The 21,757-nt window shown below is 39.1% G+C and overlaps 1 protein-coding gene across 2 annotated transcripts; it reads left to right on the top strand.

Moving 5' to 3' along the window:
* The first annotated feature begins 9,675 nt into the window (after positions 1-9,675).
* On the top strand, positions 9,676-20,745 carry LOC122810189 (pleckstrin homology domain-containing family F member 2-like). 2 transcript variants are annotated; one of them, XM_044081667.1, is made up of 2 exons: positions 9,676-9,988; positions 19,653-20,745. In XM_044081667.1, exon 2 carries the CDS (start codon positions 19,662-19,664, stop codon positions 20,508-20,510), a length of 849 nt encoding a protein of 282 aa, XP_043937602.1. In that variant the 5' UTR covers positions 9,676-9,988; positions 19,653-19,661; the 3' UTR covers positions 20,511-20,745. The 2 variants fall into 2 exon arrangements, with proteins under 2 accessions (XP_043937602.1, XP_043937600.1); XM_044081665.1 differs by having other exon boundaries at positions 19,649-20,745.
* Positions 20,746-21,757: the final 1,012 nt, after the last annotated feature.

Here is a 21,757-nt window from a genome sequence, read left to right as displayed (position 1 = left end):
ATACCCTTGGGTATTTCTACACTCTACACCACTGGTGTATACATGCGGGGAAATTTTACAAAACAACCCAACAAAATGAGAAGGGCTGCAGCAGGCAACATAGACCAACATGTGCAGGAGGCTGAGGGTGGTGAAGATGTGAATGCTGACAAACATCCCTCAATGAGGAGACAGAGAGGCTGTACAGACCCAAGGTAACCTACCAGGGGCTACATGAGCTGGAGATAGTGGAGCGCTATGGGGTGGACAGAGACCTACAGCAGATTGTTGAACTGTGCCAGCCACACCTGACAGATTGAACAGGCCGAGGGAAACCCATCCCAGTGGATACCAAGGTATGTGTAAGCCTAGGTATACTAGCCACAGGTACCTCCCAAAGCACAACTGGGGATATCATGGGGATCTCACAGGCATCTGCATCCAGAGAATTGCACCAGTTCCTGGACGCCATGTCATCACATGCCAGTGAGCACGTACATTTCCTCAACACAAGTGAGGTGTTGACCAGCAATATGCATCTCTTCCACCAAATGGCAGACTACCCTGCGGTAGTGGGTGCTATAGCCTGCACGCATGTACACATCAAAGCACCACCTGGTGAGCAGGGTAGGGTTTACATTAACCGCAGTGGCATCACCTCCATCAACTGCCAGGTCGTATGCGATGCCCAGGGCATTATACTGAATGTGTGTGCTGGCTGCCCTGGAAGCTATGACGATTCCGATATATGGCATCTGACGCAGCTGTACCACAGCTTTGCCAATATGGACATCCCCTACGGTCACCTAGTGGGGGATGCTGGGTAACCACTGGAGCTGTGGCTGATGACACCATCAGAAATGCACACACACACCTGAACAACTACGCCATAATGAGGCACACACACAGGCAAGACATATAATTGAGCATGTGTTTGGGATGCTCAGGTCACGGTTCCAGTGTCTGGTCCAGTGGAGCCTTACAGTATTCACCAGCTACATGCACCCAAATTGTTATGGTATGTGCTATGCTACACAATATGATCCTGCAGAAACAGCTGCAGCAGGAACAGCATGGAGCAGGGCCACACAGCCCCCCACCAATGCCAAGGGCTGTACAGGCACAGAGTGACTTGGAGGAGGAACTACCTGAGCTGGACCCAGTAGGTGGAAGGAGGCATGCCCAGTATGACCTGGCCTTGGCAAAGAGGCAACACATAGCATATGCACTGACACAGTAGGTACCCAGGGAATGTCACCCTCTCTGACTCACACAGACAGTAAAAGGGATGCCAAACATGACACTAGGTGTGCTCAACCATGTATAGGAAGTGCACTGTGTGCATCTGACATAGGCAGCCCTCCAGCACCATCCTCAGGTCTGCCACACCCTCAAGGTAAGTCAATCAACCTACCAATTGGCAATTGTATTAGAATGTGTTGTTACTTGTAGCTATGGTATGGATGTGAGCATGCAAGGGAATTTGGTGGCCGATTGTTAAGGCAGCCGACAGTAGACGTCCATAGTGGCACCATGACATCTGTAGCACATACCGGGGTCACCATAGTAGTCAGTATTACACAGGGTGTCCTAACTCACTGCGGGTAATGGGCTTAGCATCATGTGTGTCCATACAGCCCACACATCTCAACCAGCTGGACAGGTGTATACCAACACAGACAAATGCTGTACTATGGCCTCTGAATATGCCCAATAGATGACTCCCCCCAACACAGACACACACAGACAGACTACAGCATGCCAGGCAGTTGGATGTAGGTTGTGAAGGCTAGGACATCTGAAACTAATATGTTGGTAATTAAAGCTAAGATCTGGAGTACACTGGTATGCCTCTAGCCAGCACAATTGGAAGGTCTACTTGCTGAAATGGAGTACCTGATATACCAGTACAGTTGTAGCAAAAGTGTACAAGTGTCAGCTGTGCCCCCATTCCAACGTACACATGTAACAGTCAGGTGCGACCCCCCCCCCGGTGCTGTGTAGGAATGTGGATACAGTCGGATGTCCCCCCACGCTGTGCAGAAATGTAGCAACAGTCAATGTCAAATGACTGATGGATACCCTGCAGACATGCCACCTATCAGTGTACAACGTAGAGATCGACACCACAGTACTGACTACCTGGACATGTAACACATGCGATACAGTTGACCATACTGGGCATGCTCAAACACATGAAGGTATGACAGCAATGTCAGTCAACAACATGCGGAACGGATATACTGGGCATGCTCACACATGTAAACACAAGATGGCCAGGTCTGCAAACACCAGTGGTTCGGACATATTGCTATACTGTTGGATGACTGTGCTGTATGGTATGTGTGTGGTACTATTGTCTGTATATTTGCCATGGTGTATAGGTAATTCACATTAGCTGTGTGCGCAGGGTGTTGCTACCAACACTTTCAAAGGACAGTTATTTGTTTGCGGGGAGAACAAGGCCATTGGATATGGAGTGAGTAAGGCACATTGAAGCAGTTGGGAGCAGTTGTGCATGCGTTTGCGCGGTGTTAAGCACTGCTGACTTCTGGTTACAGCTTCTTACACTTGTTTAGACTCCACATTAACAGTGCAATACTCGCATACTGGTAGCCAAATACACTTACACCTGCTCGCTCCCTCACTTGCACATGCACCGGCATTGGTGCTTGCATTTGTAACTCATGCTGGGGGGGGGGGGCGCGATCCCTTGTGATGCCTATTACATCAGACTACATGATTACAGTATTGGGTATGGCTGACCATTAGGCGACGGCATGGCGTTCGACTGTGCGGAATTGGCGGCCTGTCCAGTGAGTTAATCATATTATATGCATGTTCTTCATACAATCTGCTCCCATCTGGCTGATACACAGGAACCGATACTCTGCAATGCAGACAAGTAAATGTGTTTTAGGACCCACATCCATCTGCCGGGTCATGCTACCACATACCTATTGTAGGTTTGCCACCTTTTAAATTGGCCGAGGTGAGACTTTAGGATTAACACCTGTCCCACTTTGCGTGGGACAGTCCCTCCTAAGGCGAATGTGTCATGAGAAAATAATCTAGACATAGCAAATGTCCTGATTACAGGACAATATTATATTCTACATTTCTCTAATAGTTGCATGTAACAGTTATTGTATATATGACACTTCTATGTGTTATGGGAAGTAGCATAAGCAACTTGACTGCTGCTAGACTAAGTTTTTATTTGTGCTACGGCTGTAGGTATGTTCTCACCTGGTACATCTGATATTTCTATGGAGCAGGTCCCACTTTGGCCATTTGGATAGGTGGCAGCCCTATAGGACCTATATGTAGAGATGTCAGATTTGGCAAGTCAACACATACCCAAAGCCAGTAGAAAATAGACTACCTCACCAGTTTGCATAAGTAAAGGTTATTCTTGTAGCATTATAGTTGCTAATACTGTTTCCTATAACATCTAGGTGTTTCAGATACAACATAATCGTTTTATGCAACCACTACAGACAATATATGGATTCTTTGCCCTAAATCACAGGCCATGTGCCATAATAACATTTATTTTGCAGGACACAACTGCCCAAAGGGGAGTGTCCCTTGCAAAGGTGAACAGGTGCTAACCCCAACCTATTATGCTATCATCTACCTAAGGCAGTCATCGGAATATGTGCTTTCCGTCACTAGCAGACCTCACATACGAATGGGGGAGAATGAACAGTGAATCAGGGACACTGCATAACACCCTCAGAGACACATTTAGATGATTGGTACTATTAACCTGGCACATTGACAGTCCCAGAGCATATGTATTCATACACATTTGTCAAGGTACATGCTGTTTATGACTCATACATGTTGTCATTAGTCATTACATGTATTCTGCCACCTGTCCACCTAATATCACTAGTTCTGGAAGGGTTTACTTGGGACTGTGTTAGATTCTGATTTGTAATCATGGACGTCCATGATAATCGGGTACAGTTCACTGATATAGTCCCTATGTGTTACCCCAATGGTTTACAGTCTATCCAGTAGATGTGCTCTTAAGGTTTGGGAGGTATGGGCGTCTGCTATACCCACATAGGAATATTAATTATTTCCACGGGGCAGGCCTAATACATCTCTGCCAACCAACACCTGCACACTTAGGCCCATTATTGCATACCCATGAGTCCCCTACCTGACACCCCTCTACAGTACTCATCCTTATGTGAGCACAGCTGGGGTATGAACACACCCCTACACACTGCCCACTCTCCCCATGTCGGGACACATGTCGTACGTTTTGTCAATCCATGTGTTATCAGACTTGCACAACCTACTGTCCCATGTACAGCTACATCGTGGTCGCATCGATCATTATAGCATTGCCTAAAAGGGAAATTTTTGGTGTCCCACAAGGGACCCCGTGATCCATGTTTAAAGTGTAGACCTTTCAGATCTCTCCCACTGGTAGTTTCCTGCCGGTGGTCTGGAAAGCAGCAGTGTATTTACCTTTATTGCGTGTCTGTATATCTCACCAGCCTAGCTGGGGGGGGGGGGGTGTGGGAGTTGATGTTAGTTTATTGGACCTCCCACTAACATATGCCCGGTCTGAACATATTTTACCCGTAATTGCTGCAATGTAACCTAGGTATGTACATGTGTATATCTACAGTGACATATATATATATATTATATATATATATATATATATATATATCTATATCTATATATATATATATATATATATATATATATATATATATATATATATATATATATATATATATGTTGTCATTAGTCATTATGTGTGTTCTGCCACCTGTCAACCTAATATCACTAGTTCTGGAAGGGTTTAGTTAGGACTGTGTTAGATTCTGATTCTGTAAGCGTTTACAACAAACTAAGCTTAGATGAAATAGTTTTTGTTGTTATAAATATTTTATATAAGCCTTCATATATGGTTTTATAGAGTACATACATTTTTAAAGAATTTTCAGAGAATGTACTATATTTTATTTTTCTGTGTGTGTCATATGATCAATGGGCTGCTGGTCATGTGATAGAGACCTTGTATAAATTCAGATTGATATTTGTAACTTGTAATGCACTGAAGAAGGGTTCTTTTGCCTGAAAGCTTTGCTACTGTTTGATATATTCAGGACACACCAGATTTGTCAGGCCAACACATACCCACGGTCAGTACAGGGTTTAGAACTTTACTTATTTTCCTAGATGAGAGCTTATTCTTGTAGCAGTTTAGTTGCTTATTCTATTTCTTGTAAGATTTATGTATTTTACATACAGAAATAACTGTTTTAGGCAACTGTTACATGAAATATGGTACATAATTATTTCCTACAATCACAGGACATTTGCCATTGTATTATTTTTGGTCAGGACACACCTACCCAAATAGGGACTGTCCCTCACAAAGTGGGACAGGAGGTATCCTGCTTACGTCAGTGCCTTAATCACCCTATATCCAATTGCCACTATGCGAATGTGTAAAGTATATATTCTCGATAATTCATGTGGGGAGCCGTGCATCACGGTTGGGTGTTTAATCCCGGGTAGTAAGTTCTGCATGACCGGCTGGAGGCTGAGCAGTCTTGTGAACCACTGCTGCACATACAACTTGTGTCCAGATGTCTACAGCACTGGACATCATGTCATAATACCAAGTCTGATGTTTACACAGGATACTTATCCCATAAGGGATATCCAAAAATTGAACAAGACAATAACCTTCAATCTTTTTGGATTTACAAAAACATGATAGGGTTTTACATGCAAGGGATACATAGTTTGCAATCATGACACTTCCTAGGGTGAGACTGCCTACTAGATATGAGTAGTGGTCACTATGTGCAGATATGGTTGCGCCAAGCTAGCAGCCCGAATATGGCTGGATGTGTGCTGTAGATGGGCTGATGTGTATTCAATTATGCATCCAGGTGTGTTGTAGTTGGATGGCTCAGTTCAGTCCAGACCATTATGTGGGTATGTGCCGGTGATGTTTCTGTACGTGTATTGCACATTTTAATATTCATATGTTTGTGGGATTGCATTCTACAGTATGGCCGGTCAGGTTGTATTGCGGATGTGTATGTTTCTTTCTGATTCACCCACTGCTCCCTCATACACCTTCAGTTCACCTATTGTGCATCCAACACTGTCTCCCCTTTGCGAATTATTACATTACCCGTCCTCCCCGCACCCATATTCCACACACTCCATCCATCCCTTCTCTGGTTGATGGTCCATGGCACGGTCAAGGGAACACATTGCATACACTACATATCTCTGGTACCTGTATGGTTGTGAGAACTACCCTAGCATTTTTCACCTTCCACATGCTGTACATCATGCACATAGGTACATGCAAATACTTATCTTTCATGACATGGTAGGTAGACCCTGGTATTACCCGTTCATCTTTGGCCCATCCTGACAAAGACACCTTGGACCACAAATGGGCAGATTTTAGGCGAATGCTCTGACCATTGGTAGGGTTGCCACCTTTTCATATGGCCAGGATGGTATATATTTGGGACACACATCAGATTTTTCAGGCCAACACATACCCACGGTCAGTACAATGGATAGTACTTTTGTTTTATGCCTAAATGTAAGCTTATTATTGTAGCAGTTTAGCTGCTTCTTCTGTTTCATTCACTTGCTTATTCTATTTCTTGTAACATGTAGGTATGTTACATAACTATTGTATGTGACTATTACATAAGATGTGGGACATAATTATGTCCTATGGTCGCAGGATATTTTACATTTATAATGGTTTTGGTATGGGCACAACTGCCCAGAGGGGGACTGTCCCTCACAATGTGGGACAGGTTGTAAACCTGACCATTGGGCTAGACTTAGCTATTGGCGGCATGCTAACATGATGCGTTTCGCTTCCACTTGGTATAACTATCAACACTGCAATAGAATATGGGCACGGGATTTTAAATGTCATTTGTTCGAGGGATGGGGACTCAATATTCAGTTACATGCATTTGTGTTTGCTTCTTATTTTTGTGTTCGCAAAACTGTCTTGCATGCTTTGCATACGTTTCAATATCCAGGGACACTGACAGGTGTGATTACTATTGGAGGCAGGCTGTAATATTCAGCATTTTAGGTGGCACGTAAACAGCTGACATGTCCACGCCTCCGTGCGGTGCTTCGACAAGCCCCATGCACTCGCGCATGTTTCTTATGCACGTGGATGTGGTGACAGCGCGTCTTTATTAATATGCATATGGCACTACTGCGCCATCTCTACGCCACATGGTCGGTGCAAGCCTAACGCCATCCTTGCGCCAAGCTTCATGAATCCTGGGGAATGTCTTTCAAAACCCTTTTCACTGTTTTTGAACTCTCTTACCAAGGACATTACACAAAATGAAATTATGTTGCCTTCAGAAAAGGACTTTTCTGAATTTGAAATTGCAGCCCTACCTGTGGAATTTAAGTTGTCAATTAGGTAAAATTGAATCAGTCCAATTACACTTTTCAGCCATGACCAGAACCACAGTAATATAAACATACAGTAAAAGTGTTAAAATAGCACATTAAAACAGGCTGAATCATAATAGAAGTACTTTGATATAATGTGTGCACTAATTATCAATAATAATTCATTCTCTGTAGCATGCAAAAGACAACTCACAGGAAACATTAGCTTACTGTTGTGTTACATTGATGCAATAGCTAAAGCAGTTTAATATACATTTTGGATTCAAAGACAGGAATTACAGGATAGTGACTCTATTGCCCAAAGGTTGAGACAAAATTTATAAACTATGGAATTCTAAATGATCAGGTTACCTATACACTTAGATCTGCCTCTGCAAAGGATGGTACAATCCTTTTGGGAAAAACTGTACAGCTCTAAGTGGAATGTGATATTAAAAAGAAAAAATATATACCAAAGTCAAGTCTATGTTAAGATATTACAAAATATATCTAACTAGCTATTGATTCAGAATTTTTGAGGGAGGTGTAAGAATAATCCAATAATGGCATAGTTATTATTGTAGGAAAAGAGGAGAAATGTCAGACTATGCAAGCCTTATACATTTTGCAAGGGGAAGACATGAAACATCTGAATCATATTCATCTGAAAAGAGTAGTATGCAAAACTATCCCATATCCATAAAGCAGTGAAATACTGGCTTATGAAAGACAGATTAACATACTTTCATTGCCCACATATATGTTATTTTTGAAATATCCATTGCTACTGCACCACCATACTCTGATATGCATTCTACATATATACCTGATATATCTGATATACATTGTACATATATTCTTAACAGCACAAACATCATTCAAGTTTCCTCATGCCTCTAAAATGTACATTTCTTAGGAGCATAAGAGCATATTATAATGTCTTGAACAGTAAAAATCAAAGCAGGCGGTAGCAGCCACGGTTATGTAGAATAACAGCTTTATTAGTAAAAGAGGCGAGCACTTTCGTGGCACCAGACACTTCATCAGACCTATGATGAAGTGACTGGCGCCATGAAAGCGCTCATCTCTTTTACTAATAAAGCTGTTATTCTGCATAGCCATGGCTGCTACCTCCTGCTTTGTTTTTTACTGTTCATTTCATTGTTGTTGGAGGTAACTCTTGCCAGCACCATTTGTTTTTTACTGCAGATATAATTTCTGATTTTATTCATTAGTTAACTGGGTAGATGAGCTGATCCTCGGATCCTTTGCAGCCAGAAGCCAGGCCACTCGAGCAATGATTAATGCAGCATACATAAACCATTTAGAGTGGTGAATAAGTACGTATGATTTGGGGGGAATGGGGAGGAAATCAGAGCAACTACAGAATACCCACACATATATATGGCAACAGCATGCAAACTTCATAAAGACAGTGACTGGAAATCAAAGCTGTACCCTGAACCCTCCAGCTATGAGGCACAGATCTTAGCCAGAGAGCTAACATACTGCCCGTAAATTAGGTACTATTCAGTATTACACTTTGATTGTAAATGAAATGTTTCAGTCTTAATGAATTATATAAAGTCAGCATGGCAGGTGGTATACAAGAGTCTTGTCTGTAAAAAAGGTCTACTTTTTATTTTCTTTTCCTGTATTTATAGTTGACATTTCAGATGTTTGTCCTGTAATACAATTCACAAATGGATTCCACAGTTGGTACTAAATGTCCTAATTATCTGCTTGGAAATAGCCAAACATTTCGTGTTGCTCACTACACAAAAATAAGTGTTGTGCTCATTTAATGTTTATTTCAGGAGATTATGTAATTTCATTGACTTGATCTGAACTGACATTCTTCCATGTATTATTTATTTATTTACTTGTTAAAGTTTCGTAAACCCTAGGCATTTTCCTTATGATTCTTCAGTAAATGGGCACATTTCAGTAAGAATAATCTTGTGATAAATGTAATAAAGAAATAAAATAATTATATGCATCTGCAATATGCTTCCTGCACCAATCTTACATTATAAGACACAAGTTAATATTATTTTGTGATAATAAAAAATTGTACACGTTAAGTATAAAGTATGTAGGAAAGTACAACTGTGTCATCTCCGTTAAGAATGCATAGCACAGGGGATTTGTTTTTTTTTGCTTTAATGAAGTTCAAATAACTTTTGGGCATCTTGCCATGAAATTTCTATAAAGAGCAGACTTTCTGGACTGTCAGCCTCTTTTCTATTCAGTGACACACTCAATGTGATTGGCCAGCCTTTGTAAGAGTACATGTGTATCTCAATAAAAGGTAAGGCAGGTAGAAGGGAACAGCCACCACTGACTCTGAACTAGATAAAAAAGAACGTCTGACTTTTCCAGTTTAAAAACTTGTTTTCTGAAGGAAGGAGGACAGATTGAAGTGAACAGACAACGCAGACACTGACCTTGACAGAAAGAATATTGGACACTACCTATTTAAAAGTGTACTGTTTAAACAGTATTTTAGTTGTGCAAGTCTGCATATCATAAGGAACACCTGGTTTTCAGGTATATTATCTCAGCAAAGAAGGTAATAAAAAGTTTTTTTTTGTTTAGTTTTAATGTTTTCATTCAGTCTTTGTTATTTGTGCATTATGAAAAAATATGTTTTTCTAAGGAAAATCTGCAAATGTTCATGTAGTTATGTGACTTTTCTTGCTATCAGTTAGTATGCAAGCAGTGCTACTGGAAATTAAACCCAGGTGAGTCTGTTGAATACAGCTATTTTAGATATAATTACTTTAAGTGCTAATGAAATTACAAAACAAGAAAAAAAACAGATTGAATTCTATTGGGCAGTCAATGCGTGTGCATATAATATATATATATATATATATATATATATATATATATATATATATATATATATATATATGTATGTATATAGGTATATAGATATATAAAACTTTGCAGAGACTTTGAAAAAAACGAATTTGTTGTTGCCTACAATAATATTTTATAGCATCTTTTCTGGTTCATTATAAAGTATAATATATTACACAACCTGTTTCTCTGCATATTTTAATGGTGTGTTTCCACATGCTGCCCTTTATCTTTGCAAGAGGATAGAACTGTCAGCATTATGCACTGCATTTGCAAAATGCATTGATTTCCTAAACATGTAAGGTTCCTCAGTAATCATACAGGATCAGAACAGTATTAATGCATTAATAATTAAAACACCACCATTGAATGAAAAGTGGCAGGCTCATAAATCACAATAACCATCAATATTCCTGCATGTTTGCACTAGGAAAAGAGAGTGCGAGAGAGAGACAGATAGGTAACTTTCAAGTGACAGACTGAGAATAGAGCTGAAATGGAGTAGTGCACATGATTACATATGTATACAAATGTCATGCACTGTGTTTAAACCTGGAAATTCAAGGTTGTAGTCTAAAGTTTAAATGACAACATTATACTATATGAAGCTTTATACACCCAAAGCTTTGTTAAAAGTTTTGACTCTTGTTTTGTAATAATATAATTTACCTAGTTGCACATGTACATGCACACAGACACATGCATGAACGCAGAAACACACACACACACACACACACACACACACACACACACAAACACATAGCACTTGCATTTAGGGTAGCAGTGTTTATCTGACATTTTGTTTGATTCAAAAACATGAAATGAAATTACATAGCAACTCAAAGAGACTCATTAGCGATAATAAAGTAGTGGCAAGTTAAGCTAGTAAAGCACTCATATTTTGAGCTTTGGTAGTTAAAGGTTAAAGGTTAATATGCATTTTAATATAACTTAAAGGATGGGCAAACTGTACATTCACACCCTGACTGGAGAACGAATGTTCTCCAGCAGGGTATTAATGTACAAGTAATTCCCACTTAAAAATGAGTCTAACATTTCATAGCAGTATATCAAGTATCAAGCTGCCGTGGAGCTTGGACAGAAACAAACTAACAGCTGTCATTGCTTTACACTTGCTAAGCAGTGCATTTGCTGTTTAGCGAGTGCAAAAAAATAAAATAAACAGAAAAAAAGTGTGTGTGTGTGTGTGTGTGTGTGTGTGTGTGTGTGTGTGTGTGTGTGTGTGTGTGTGTGTGTGTGTGTCTGTGTGTGTGTTTGTATACATATATATCTGTGCATGAGATTGCTTATGTTTCTGCCTCTATGTGTGAGTGATTGTATTCATGAAAGCAGAGGAGACTGTGTGTCTGAGATCAAGAGAGAAAGAGAGAGAGAGAGAGAAAGAGTGGTCTTGTACGCATATCTCTCAAGTCCAAATTTTCGCAAAATGTTCAGATTTTTGCATAATTTTTTTTTTCTGTTTCTCATAAAATTTGTGGTTTACTGAAGTTTTGTGGCAAATCAGTGGGAATTGAATTCACTAATGACAGGCATTTGAGTTTCAGGCTTTATATCCTTCTGAAAATGCATTGTAATACAATACCTTTTTTATTTTAGCAACTTTCTATGTTTATAAGAGCATATTTATTATTTTATCATATTATCACCTAAGTGTCATGTTTAATCATAGCCTCACCACAGGCTTCATGCTTAATGAGTGGTGCACAGCTACAGTTATTCCACTCCACAAAAAGGGATCCACCTTGGATCCTGGGAACTATTGTCCCATCAGTCTGATGAGCCTGATCTGCAAAGCCATGGAACACATTATCATGGAACTTATAAACAAAGACAATGGCAACCTTCAAACACTGGACCCCACCCAGTTTGATTTTGTAAAGGGCCAATCTTGTCTCCTCAACCTGATTGACTTCTTCAAATCAGTCTCCAGAGCCGTGGAAGAGGGTAAGGCGGTCCACACAGCCTATCATGACCTCACCAAGGCCTTCAACACCATCCCCCACTCTGGAATCATAGATAAACTTACTAAGCTGGGCATTAATCCCTACATCACTCAATGGGTTGCCAACTAGCTTACTGACAGAACCCACACTGAAAAAGTAGCTGACTCAAAATCCAGCTCCAGACAAGTGACAAGCGGAGTACCTCAGGGTTCAGTCCTGGGACCGCTCTTGTTTGGCATCTACTTCTCTGAAGTACAGGCCAGCACCAAGGGACTCTGGCTAACAAAGTTCACAGATGACTGCAAACTGGGAGCCATTACTGAATCCCCAAATGATGTGGATATTCTACAAAAGGGCCTTACAGAAACACTTGCTTGGTGCCAGAGCCATGGTCTCAAGCTCAATGCCAAGAAAAGTATAGTCATTCTCTTTGGGAAAAAAACATGTACCCATGAATTACCACATAAGTGGCAGTACACTAAACACCTAAAGTGTGATAAGGGACTTAGGGACATAGGTGGACATTGGTCTCATCTTTGACAACCGCATAGCCACAACAGTCAGGAAATCCTTCTATGTGGCACACCTCATCACTAAGGGCTTTTCATCCAGAAAAAAGGAGGTCATTGTCTCACTGTACTCATCCCTCATTAGACTCATTATAGAGTACAATGCCCCGTTTGGTATGGACCTCACAAGACATCTGCAACAACCGGAAAGGCCATAGAAATACCTCGCTAAAAGAATCACAGGCCTAAAGCAGATGCCCTATGCTGACTGTCTAAAAAAACTCCAGCTATACACTTTCACATATCGCCTACTCAGAGGTGATTTCTGCTTAACATACAAGACTATGACAAACCCAGTGCTGTTGGACATGCTACACTTAATGAAATCCCAGTCCCTCAGAGCCGCACGCTCCTGGGATCGAATCTTGGTCATCACAATGAACAAAACATGCTGGAGGGATAGGTCCCTGACCCAGAGACTCCCCATACTCTGGAACAGACTGCCCATACATGTCAAGCTGAGAACCTCTTTGGCCCTCTTCAAAAGGAACCTTGATGATTGGATGGGAGATAGAAAATTCACCCCAGGGATTACATCAGTCACCCTGCTAGACAGGGGACCAGGGAAGTAGATATTGTGGGAAGAAATATCCAGGGAATTGTTATGGCTAGGCTTGTATAGGCACTATATTGTATAGGCGATAACCTAGTACCAACCTATGAACCTGTTTAAAATTTGTCCCTGTTTTGGGGGCTTTGTCCCTCCATTATTTTTGACTTTGTCCACATTTTTTGTGCTAAGAAGTTGAAAGCTATGCTTGTGTGAATGAATATGAGTATGAAAGCAGAGGAGACTGTGTGTATATGTATGTGTGTGTGAAAGCAGAGGAGACTATGTGTGTATATGTATGTGTGTGTGAAAGCAGAGGAGACTATGTGTGTATATGTATGTGTGTGTGAAAGCAGAGGCGACTATGTGTGTATATGTATGTGTGCGTGAAAGCAGAGGAGACTATGTGTGTATATGTATGTGTGTGTGTGAAAGCAGAAAAGACTATGTGTGTATATGTATGTGTGTGTGAAAGCAGAGGAGACTATGTGTGTATATGTATGTGTGTGTGAAAGCAGAGGAGACTATGTGTGTGTATATGTATGTGTGTGTGAAAGCAGAGGAGACTATGTGTGTATATGTATGTGTGTGTGAAAGCAGAGGAGACTATATGTGTATATGTATGTGTGTTTGAAAGCAGAAGGGACTATGTGTGTATATATGTGTGTGTGAAAGCAGAAGAGACTATGTGTGTATATGTATGTGTGTGTGAAAGCAGAGGAGACAATGTGTGTATATGTATGTGTGTGTGAAAGCAGAGGAGACTATGTGTGTATATGTATGTGTGTGTGAAAGCAGAAGAGACTATGTGTGTATATGTATGTGTGTGTGAAAGCAGAAGAGACTAATTGTGTATGTGTATGTGTGTGAAAGCAGAGGACACTATGTGTGTATATGTATGTGTGTGTGAAAGCAGAAGAGACTATATGTGTATATGTATGTGTGTGTGAAAGCAGAGGAGACTATGTGTGTATATGTATGTGTGTGTGAAAACAGAGGACACTATGTGTGTATATGTATGTGTGTGTGAAAGCAGAAGGGACTATGTGTGTATATGTATGTGTGTGTGAAAGCAGAAGAGACTATGTGTGTATAAGTATGTGTGTGTGAAAGCAGAAGAGACTATGTGTGTATAAGTATGTGTGTGAAAGCAGAGGAGACTATGTGTGTGCATATGTATGTGTGTGTGAAAGCAGAGGAGACTATGTGTGTATATGTATGTGTGTGTGAAAGCAGAAGAGGCTAATTGTGTATGTGTATGTGTGTGAAAGCAGAGGAGACTATGTGTGTATATGTATGTGTGTGTGAAAGCAGAGGAGACTATATGTGTATATGTATGTGTGTGTGAAAGCAGAAGGGACTATGTGTGTATATGTGTGTGTGTGAAAGCAGAAGAGACTATGTGTGTATATGTATGTGTGTGTGAAAGCAGAAGAGACTAATTGTGTATGTGTATATGTGTGAAAGCAGAGGAGACTATGTGTGTATATGTATGTGTGTGTGAAAGCAGAAGAGACTATATGTGTATATGTATGTGTGTGTGAAAGCAGAGGAGGCTATGTGTGTATATGTATGTGTGTGTGAAAACAGAGGACACTATGTGTGTATATGTATGTGTGTGTGTGTGTGTGAAAGCAGAAGAGACTATGTGTGTATAAGTATGTGTGTGTGAAAGCAGAAGAGACTATGTGTGTATATGTATGTGTGTGTGAAAGCAGAGGAGACTATGTGTGTATATGTATGTGTGTGTGAAAGCAGAAGAGACTATATGTGTATATGTATGTGTGTGTAAAAGCAGAGGAGACTATGTGTGTATATGTATGTGTGTGTGAAAGCAGAGGAGACTATGTGTGTATATGTATGTGTGTGAAAGCAGAGGAGACTATGTGTGTATATGTATGTGTGTGTGAAAGCAGAGGACACTATATGTGTATATGTATGTGTGTGTGAAAGCAGAAGGGACTATGTGTGTATATGTATGTGTGTGTGAAAGCAGAGGAGACTATGTGTGTATATGTATGTGTGTGTGAAAGCAGAGGAGACTATATGTGTATATGTATGTGTGTGTGAAAGCAGAGGAGACTATGTGTGTATATGTATGTGTGTGTGAAATCAGAGGACACTATGTGTGTATATGTATGTGTGTGTGAAAGCAGAAGGGACTATGTGTGTATATGTATGTGTGTGTGAAAGCAGAAGAGACTATGTGTGTATAAGTATGTGTGTGTGAAAGCAGAAGAGACTATGTGTGTATAAGTATGTGTGTGAAAGCAGAGGAGAGTATGTGTGTATGTATGTGTGTGAAAGCAGAGGAGACTATGTGTGTATATGTATGTGTGTGTGAAAGCAGAAGAGGCTAATTGTGTATGTGTATGTGTGTGAAAGCAGAGGAGACTATGTGTGTATATGTATGTGTGTGTGAAAGCAGAAGAGACTATATGTGTATATGTATGTGTGTGTGAAAGCAGAGGAGACTATGTGTGTATATGTATGTGTGTGTGAAAACAGAGGACACTATGTGTGTATATGCATGTGTGTGTGTGTGTGAAAGCAGAAGAGACTATGTGTGTATAAGTATGTGTGTGTGAAAGCAGAAGAGACTATGTGTGTATATGTATGTGTGTGTGAAAGCAGAGGAGACTATGTGTGTATATGTATGTGTGTGAAAGCAGAAGAGACTATATGTGTATATGTATGTGTGTGTGAAAGCAGAGGAGACTATGTGTGTATATGTATGTGTGTGTGAAAGCAGAGGAGACTATGTGTGTATATGTATGTGTGTGTGAAAGCAGAGGAGACTATGTGTGCATATGTATGTGTGTGTGAAAGCAGAAGAGTCTATATGTGTATATGTATGTGTGTGTGAAAGCAGAGGAGACTATGTGTGTATATGTATGTGTGTGTGAAATCAGAGGACACTATGTGTGTATATGTATGTGTGTGTGAAAGCAGAAGAGACTATGTGTGTATAAGTATACGTGTGTGAAAGCAGAAGAGACTATGTGTGTATATGCATGTGTGTGTGAAAGCAGAGGAGACTATGTGTGTGTGAAAGCAGAGGAGACTGTGTATAAGACAGAAAGAAAGAGAGAGAATGGGCTGTCTGTAAAATTGTTGTGTTTTAGTTGCTTATTTATTTTTTTAAGTACTATAGTATTTGTTTTATATATTTTTGATATAAAATGCTTATTCCAACACCATTAACATATACTACACCATGTTTAAAACATTAGATAGGGGAACTATTTTACATCAAAAAAATATATAAAAAAATTTAACAGACAGCCCATTTTCTAAGTGCAATAATGCCCTCCAGGGTGGGTGTTAATGTATGATTAACACCCTTCAAGTGGTGTAGATGCCCTCTGCCTGTGGTTTTGGGCCACATAACACCCCTGGGTGGGTGTTAATTATGCATTAACGCACACCCTGTCAGGCATTATTGCTTGCTTATCTTCTTTCAAGAAGAAATACTGTTAGACTGTTTTGTTATGATGCATGGCATCACTTAATGCTGTCTCACCCTCATTCTGTAAATCTTAAGCAAATAAACAGAAATGAATAAATCAATTTACCAACTGAAGACATTCTTATTTGATAGCAATTTCTCTTGTATTCTTTCTACTCATACAACAATTTTGACTCAGTCTAGACATTTCTTCCCATAAAGACAGGAAGGAGCTCATCCATTTGTTTTGCCAGTTACAGGAAAAATCCTTTTCAGGGCACATCTGTGTTTATCAACTCCCTAGTGAGATACTACCAAAATGCAGTGTTACCTGTCCTTTTTGGAAGGAAATCTACCCTTTGGCATGAAAGGTGCATGATATTACAAATGAGAGTACACATAATAGTACAAATATTTGTGCAGCAATAGGTCGATTTACATTCTGCAGGTTGCATGAGATTTATTTAAGAAAAAAAATGAGTCTTCTCAGGAATGATTGCCGTCTGTTTCTCAAATCAGTAGGAGTTCAGACACAGACTTGCAGGACTACAGAGGAATTCAAAATACTTTGAAGTTGTAGAAACCACAGAAAACATGACCCAGACTAATGCCATAACAACAAGACATAAATGTTTTTGATCTACTGTAGGATGATAAATGATGCCATAGCAAATTCCATTAGTGGTCTAGAGCTATGACCTTCACCATTTTTACTGCAGGTACGGAGCCTAATACCATACATCTCAACCTCTTATTAAAAGAAATCTTGACAAAGCCTAAAATAATGGGAGGACAAAGGTCAAAATATGGACAGATTTTAGATATTGCTCTTATAAACTTAAAAATTGCTAGAAGATTTTGTGTTAGCATGCATTTTCTGAAGTGCAAGAAACCTGAAACTCAAATGTCTGATATTATTTAATAACTTCAATCCTTGATAATTTGCCAGGAAATCACAGATTTTATGAGAAACAGACAAAATTTGAGGCAAATGTCTAGACATTTGGTGAAAATCTGGATAGTTGAGAGGTATGCCTAATATACCTCAGAATATCCTACAGTATAATGAGCACAGATGCAGGGATTTAATAGCTTTTCATGTCAGGTTATCTATATACTTGTACAAAAATTTATTGAAGTTTTTCATAGTTCTCTGATATAAGTAATTCTGAAAATGAATTTCTTATATTAACAAATATTACACAACCTTTCTGAAAAACAGTATCTGAAATACTTCTAAAATATAATTTTCCCTCAAAATATTGCATTTATTTCTCTGATTTTTTAAAAGCCCCATTTTGATTTAGAAAGAAATTTACTATTAGAAAGTCATCTTTGAAATCTTTAAGTTTACATACTAGTTTGAACCTCACTGTTATGTAAGAGTGTGAAGTGTAACACATTACCAGTGAGTTGCATTATACTAGAACCTTAATTAAATAACGTATGCTTCATTATTTACATGACCAAAGGTTCTCATACATCTTTGTGATTCTAGCTAAACATGCTACATTCTTTTTGGTAGCATACATATAGCAACGTAGTCTCAATAATCAGCACAGACCTGAACACAACTACCAGAATATTTGGAGCAAAGATAGATTGTGGAAATGTTGTCTGGAATCATGCCACTATTAAGAAATATTAGCAATATGTTATGATGTAACAGTGATCACAGATCCAGATATAAAACTTGTTCCTGTCTGAGATGAACTCAGTGACAGCATATGTCAAGCAAACGACGTGATACCTTCATTATGACAAAAAGGTAGGGATGGAATAAGTTGGGAAACTACTGAAGATATAATACAAAAGATGCAAAGTATTTTTTTTCTTCCATCCCCCTTGCTTCATACTGTCTGGACTAATACCCAAGTGCTCACATTCATTACCAGGTCTCCCAGTACCTCCCTTCATGTCCCAGACTAACACTGATTTTTGGGCTGGGGTTCAGCCTTGAAACTTAAGGGCATCCTGGAGGGTCTCTGTGGCAGCTGCTTCTACAAAGGGGAGGGATTTTCACATTATGACTTAACCTAGTGCCCCTGTCCCCATCCTCATTGCTCAAACCAGAGTCTACGCCACTCTCTATGGACCACACCTCCCCTCAGAGAGGGATGAGATGAAGAAGCATACTTATCTCCTGCTAAAACATCAAACTCCTGAGCTCCTAACTGAACCTGGGTCACCTGAGCAGTACCCAGGGCTGTATCCTTCTATTCCATGGCACTGACTAACAGAAGGAAAATATTAATTTAAATTTACTTAACAGTGATGTGGAGTGGAAAAGTACTTGTGATGGACCTTCTGCAGCTCTATAATGAAATAATCTTAGCAGATAAAAATCATGAAATTTAATTCAATTATTTTTTAAGCTCATACCTGATCAGTACATGGTAAATATTTGTATGTTATGTTTTCAGCTGGTGTAATGGCTAATTAATTTTAAATAGTAATTGGTATGAGACTGTATATCATTTTTTTGAGTTTAATTTAATGCAATAGATGACAAACCTCACAAGTACTCCATGCTTCAGTGCTAGGGACAAAACACTGAAAAATTATGTAAAATAAATAGCTGTACTTTGTTTTACATGTTTACAGTACTGCTTTTGTTGGGGAATAGAGATCTGCTTATAGTTTATTTGAGTGGGAGTCATCCTTAACCTTCATGGAAAAAGGCCTTTCCTGAAAACCTTCATGGAAACCAGTTTCTGGAAAAAAATGTGTTAAGAAAGAAGATATTATACATCAATAATGTTATTATAGTGAAGATATACCCTGTATAGATAACTGGTAAGGTTCACTAATCATATTGTTAACATTTTATATTTAGCTAGAACTGTAGCATGAAGACAATGGAAGACTTAGCATTCTCCGCAGAAAACATTCAGCGTATTGCCATGGTAGAAAATTGTTTTGGAGTCTCTGGAAAACGTTTGGCAAAAGAAGGACGGATATTAGTGGGAGAAGGAGTCCTGAAGAAGGAATGCAGAAAAAAGGTGAAGCTTAGAGTATTCTTCCTGTTCAGTGATATCCTGGTATATGGGAATATTGTAGTAATGAATAAAAAGTACAACAATCAGCACATCATTCCACTAGAAGGCCTCCACATTGAGTCCCTAGAAGATCAGAATGAAATGCAAAATCGATGGATGATTAAGAGTGAAAGAAAATCCTTTGTAGTTTCTACTCCTACCCCATTCCAGAAGAATGAATGGATGCAACACATTGAATATTGCATAAAGCATCTGATGATAAAACCTGGCAATACACTGACAAAAGAGCATGCTGCTCCCTGGATACCAGATCATGCCACAGACATCTGCATGCGCTGTACCAGCACCAAATTTAACTTCATAGAAAGACGGCACCACTGCAGATACTGTGGCTATGTGGTATGTGGACAATGCAGTAAGCAAAACTTTTTATTCCCTAATATGTCCAAAAAGCCACAGAGAATATGTCTCTTGTGTTATAAATTGTTGTCAGCAGATGAGAGGAAACAGACTTTAGAGAGGATCACACCAATGAAAGAGACTGTTCACCATGATGTTTATAATGAACATTCTTCTGGTGATGAAGATAGCATTAAAGGTAATGAGGATGACCTGTTTAAAGATTGGCAATCAAATGAAGACATTAACTTGTCAGTTGTGCTTCAGTCATCCTTCCATAATAAAAACTGCCAATTTTAACAATCTGAGCCTTTCAGACATTAACTTTGTATTCTAGGAATATTTTACTGCATAGTCCCATGTTTGCAATAATGCATATGTCAATATTCAAAACTTTTTTTTCTTGCCTTATGAATCCAGTGTCTGTTTTAACATAAGATGTCTCATACATATTCAGTGTGTATGTTCTACAGTGATACCTCTATGTATTCCACGTGAACCAGTTTGAGTAAATAAAATATATAATTAATTATAACCTGTCATGTTTTTATTGTGTATAAAAGGGAACAATATTATTTGCTGTGTCACTTTTAATCAAGACACAAAATATCTCAGATAAAAGGTATATATTTCTGCTCTCCATGTTATTAGTACATTGAATCTGGGTTATCACTGAAGCTGGGCTTTAGTTTTTGGCTACAGGGGCTATAAAACAGGGTGAAGCTCAATTGTAATTTCTTTATTACATGTAAAAAGGATTGATATTGTTTATTGTGTCACTTTTAGTCAGGACACAAAACATCTCAGATAAAAGGTAGAAAGTTTGTGTTGTCCATGTTGTTTGTATATGAACTCTAGATTATCACTGATGCTGGACATTGGTTTCTGGTTACAGAAAACAAAAAATAAGAGAAGGTAAGTTTGATTTTTGTTTTATACATTTTTACTTTTCTTTGTATTTGTGTAACCTGAGAGTTAGTATATACAGAAATAGGAGGGTAGGGGCTTTTTGCAAACAAGGTGTGGGGGAGTGGCTGGGGCTTGCTCAATAAAAACAGTTTTGTGACATACAGTAATAATTGTGCAATATGACAAGTATAGTTATCAATAGAATGCAGATCTGCAATATTTTGGTAGAGATCAAATTTATCTCAATTAAGAGAGATGTGATTAGTAATTGTAAACCTGTATAATTCCCAAGAAATCAGTATTGCTAAAACTTACATTCAGTTAGACAACTGATTCAGCAGCACAGTGGATTAATAATGCCCCCTTGACAACTAAAGGTAGTTTCCTACATTTCTTTCTTCTCAGTGCTGGTGCCTTCTACGTGTCACTTTTACAAACAGCCGGTTAGCACTGTAACAGATTTTGTTTTCATGAGCTGAATTGTGAAATTAACAAGCACATTCTGTTTCCATAGCTGATATTATAATTTCATCAGTATATTTATAAGACAAGACAGAAAAAAGGGCGAATGTCAAATGTAGGGGACTGAATAAAGAAAAATAGGAATACAAGTGGAAAATATAAACAAAACAGATTTA

This window comes from Protopterus annectens, chromosome 8.part1 (assembly GCF_019279795.1).
Source record: "Protopterus annectens isolate FY-2018-M chromosome 8.part1, PAN1.0, whole genome shotgun sequence".
Lineage (NCBI taxonomy): Eukaryota > Metazoa > Chordata > Ceratodontiformes > Protopteridae > Protopterus > Protopterus annectens.
This window is presented reverse-complemented; position numbering and strand designations above follow the sequence as displayed.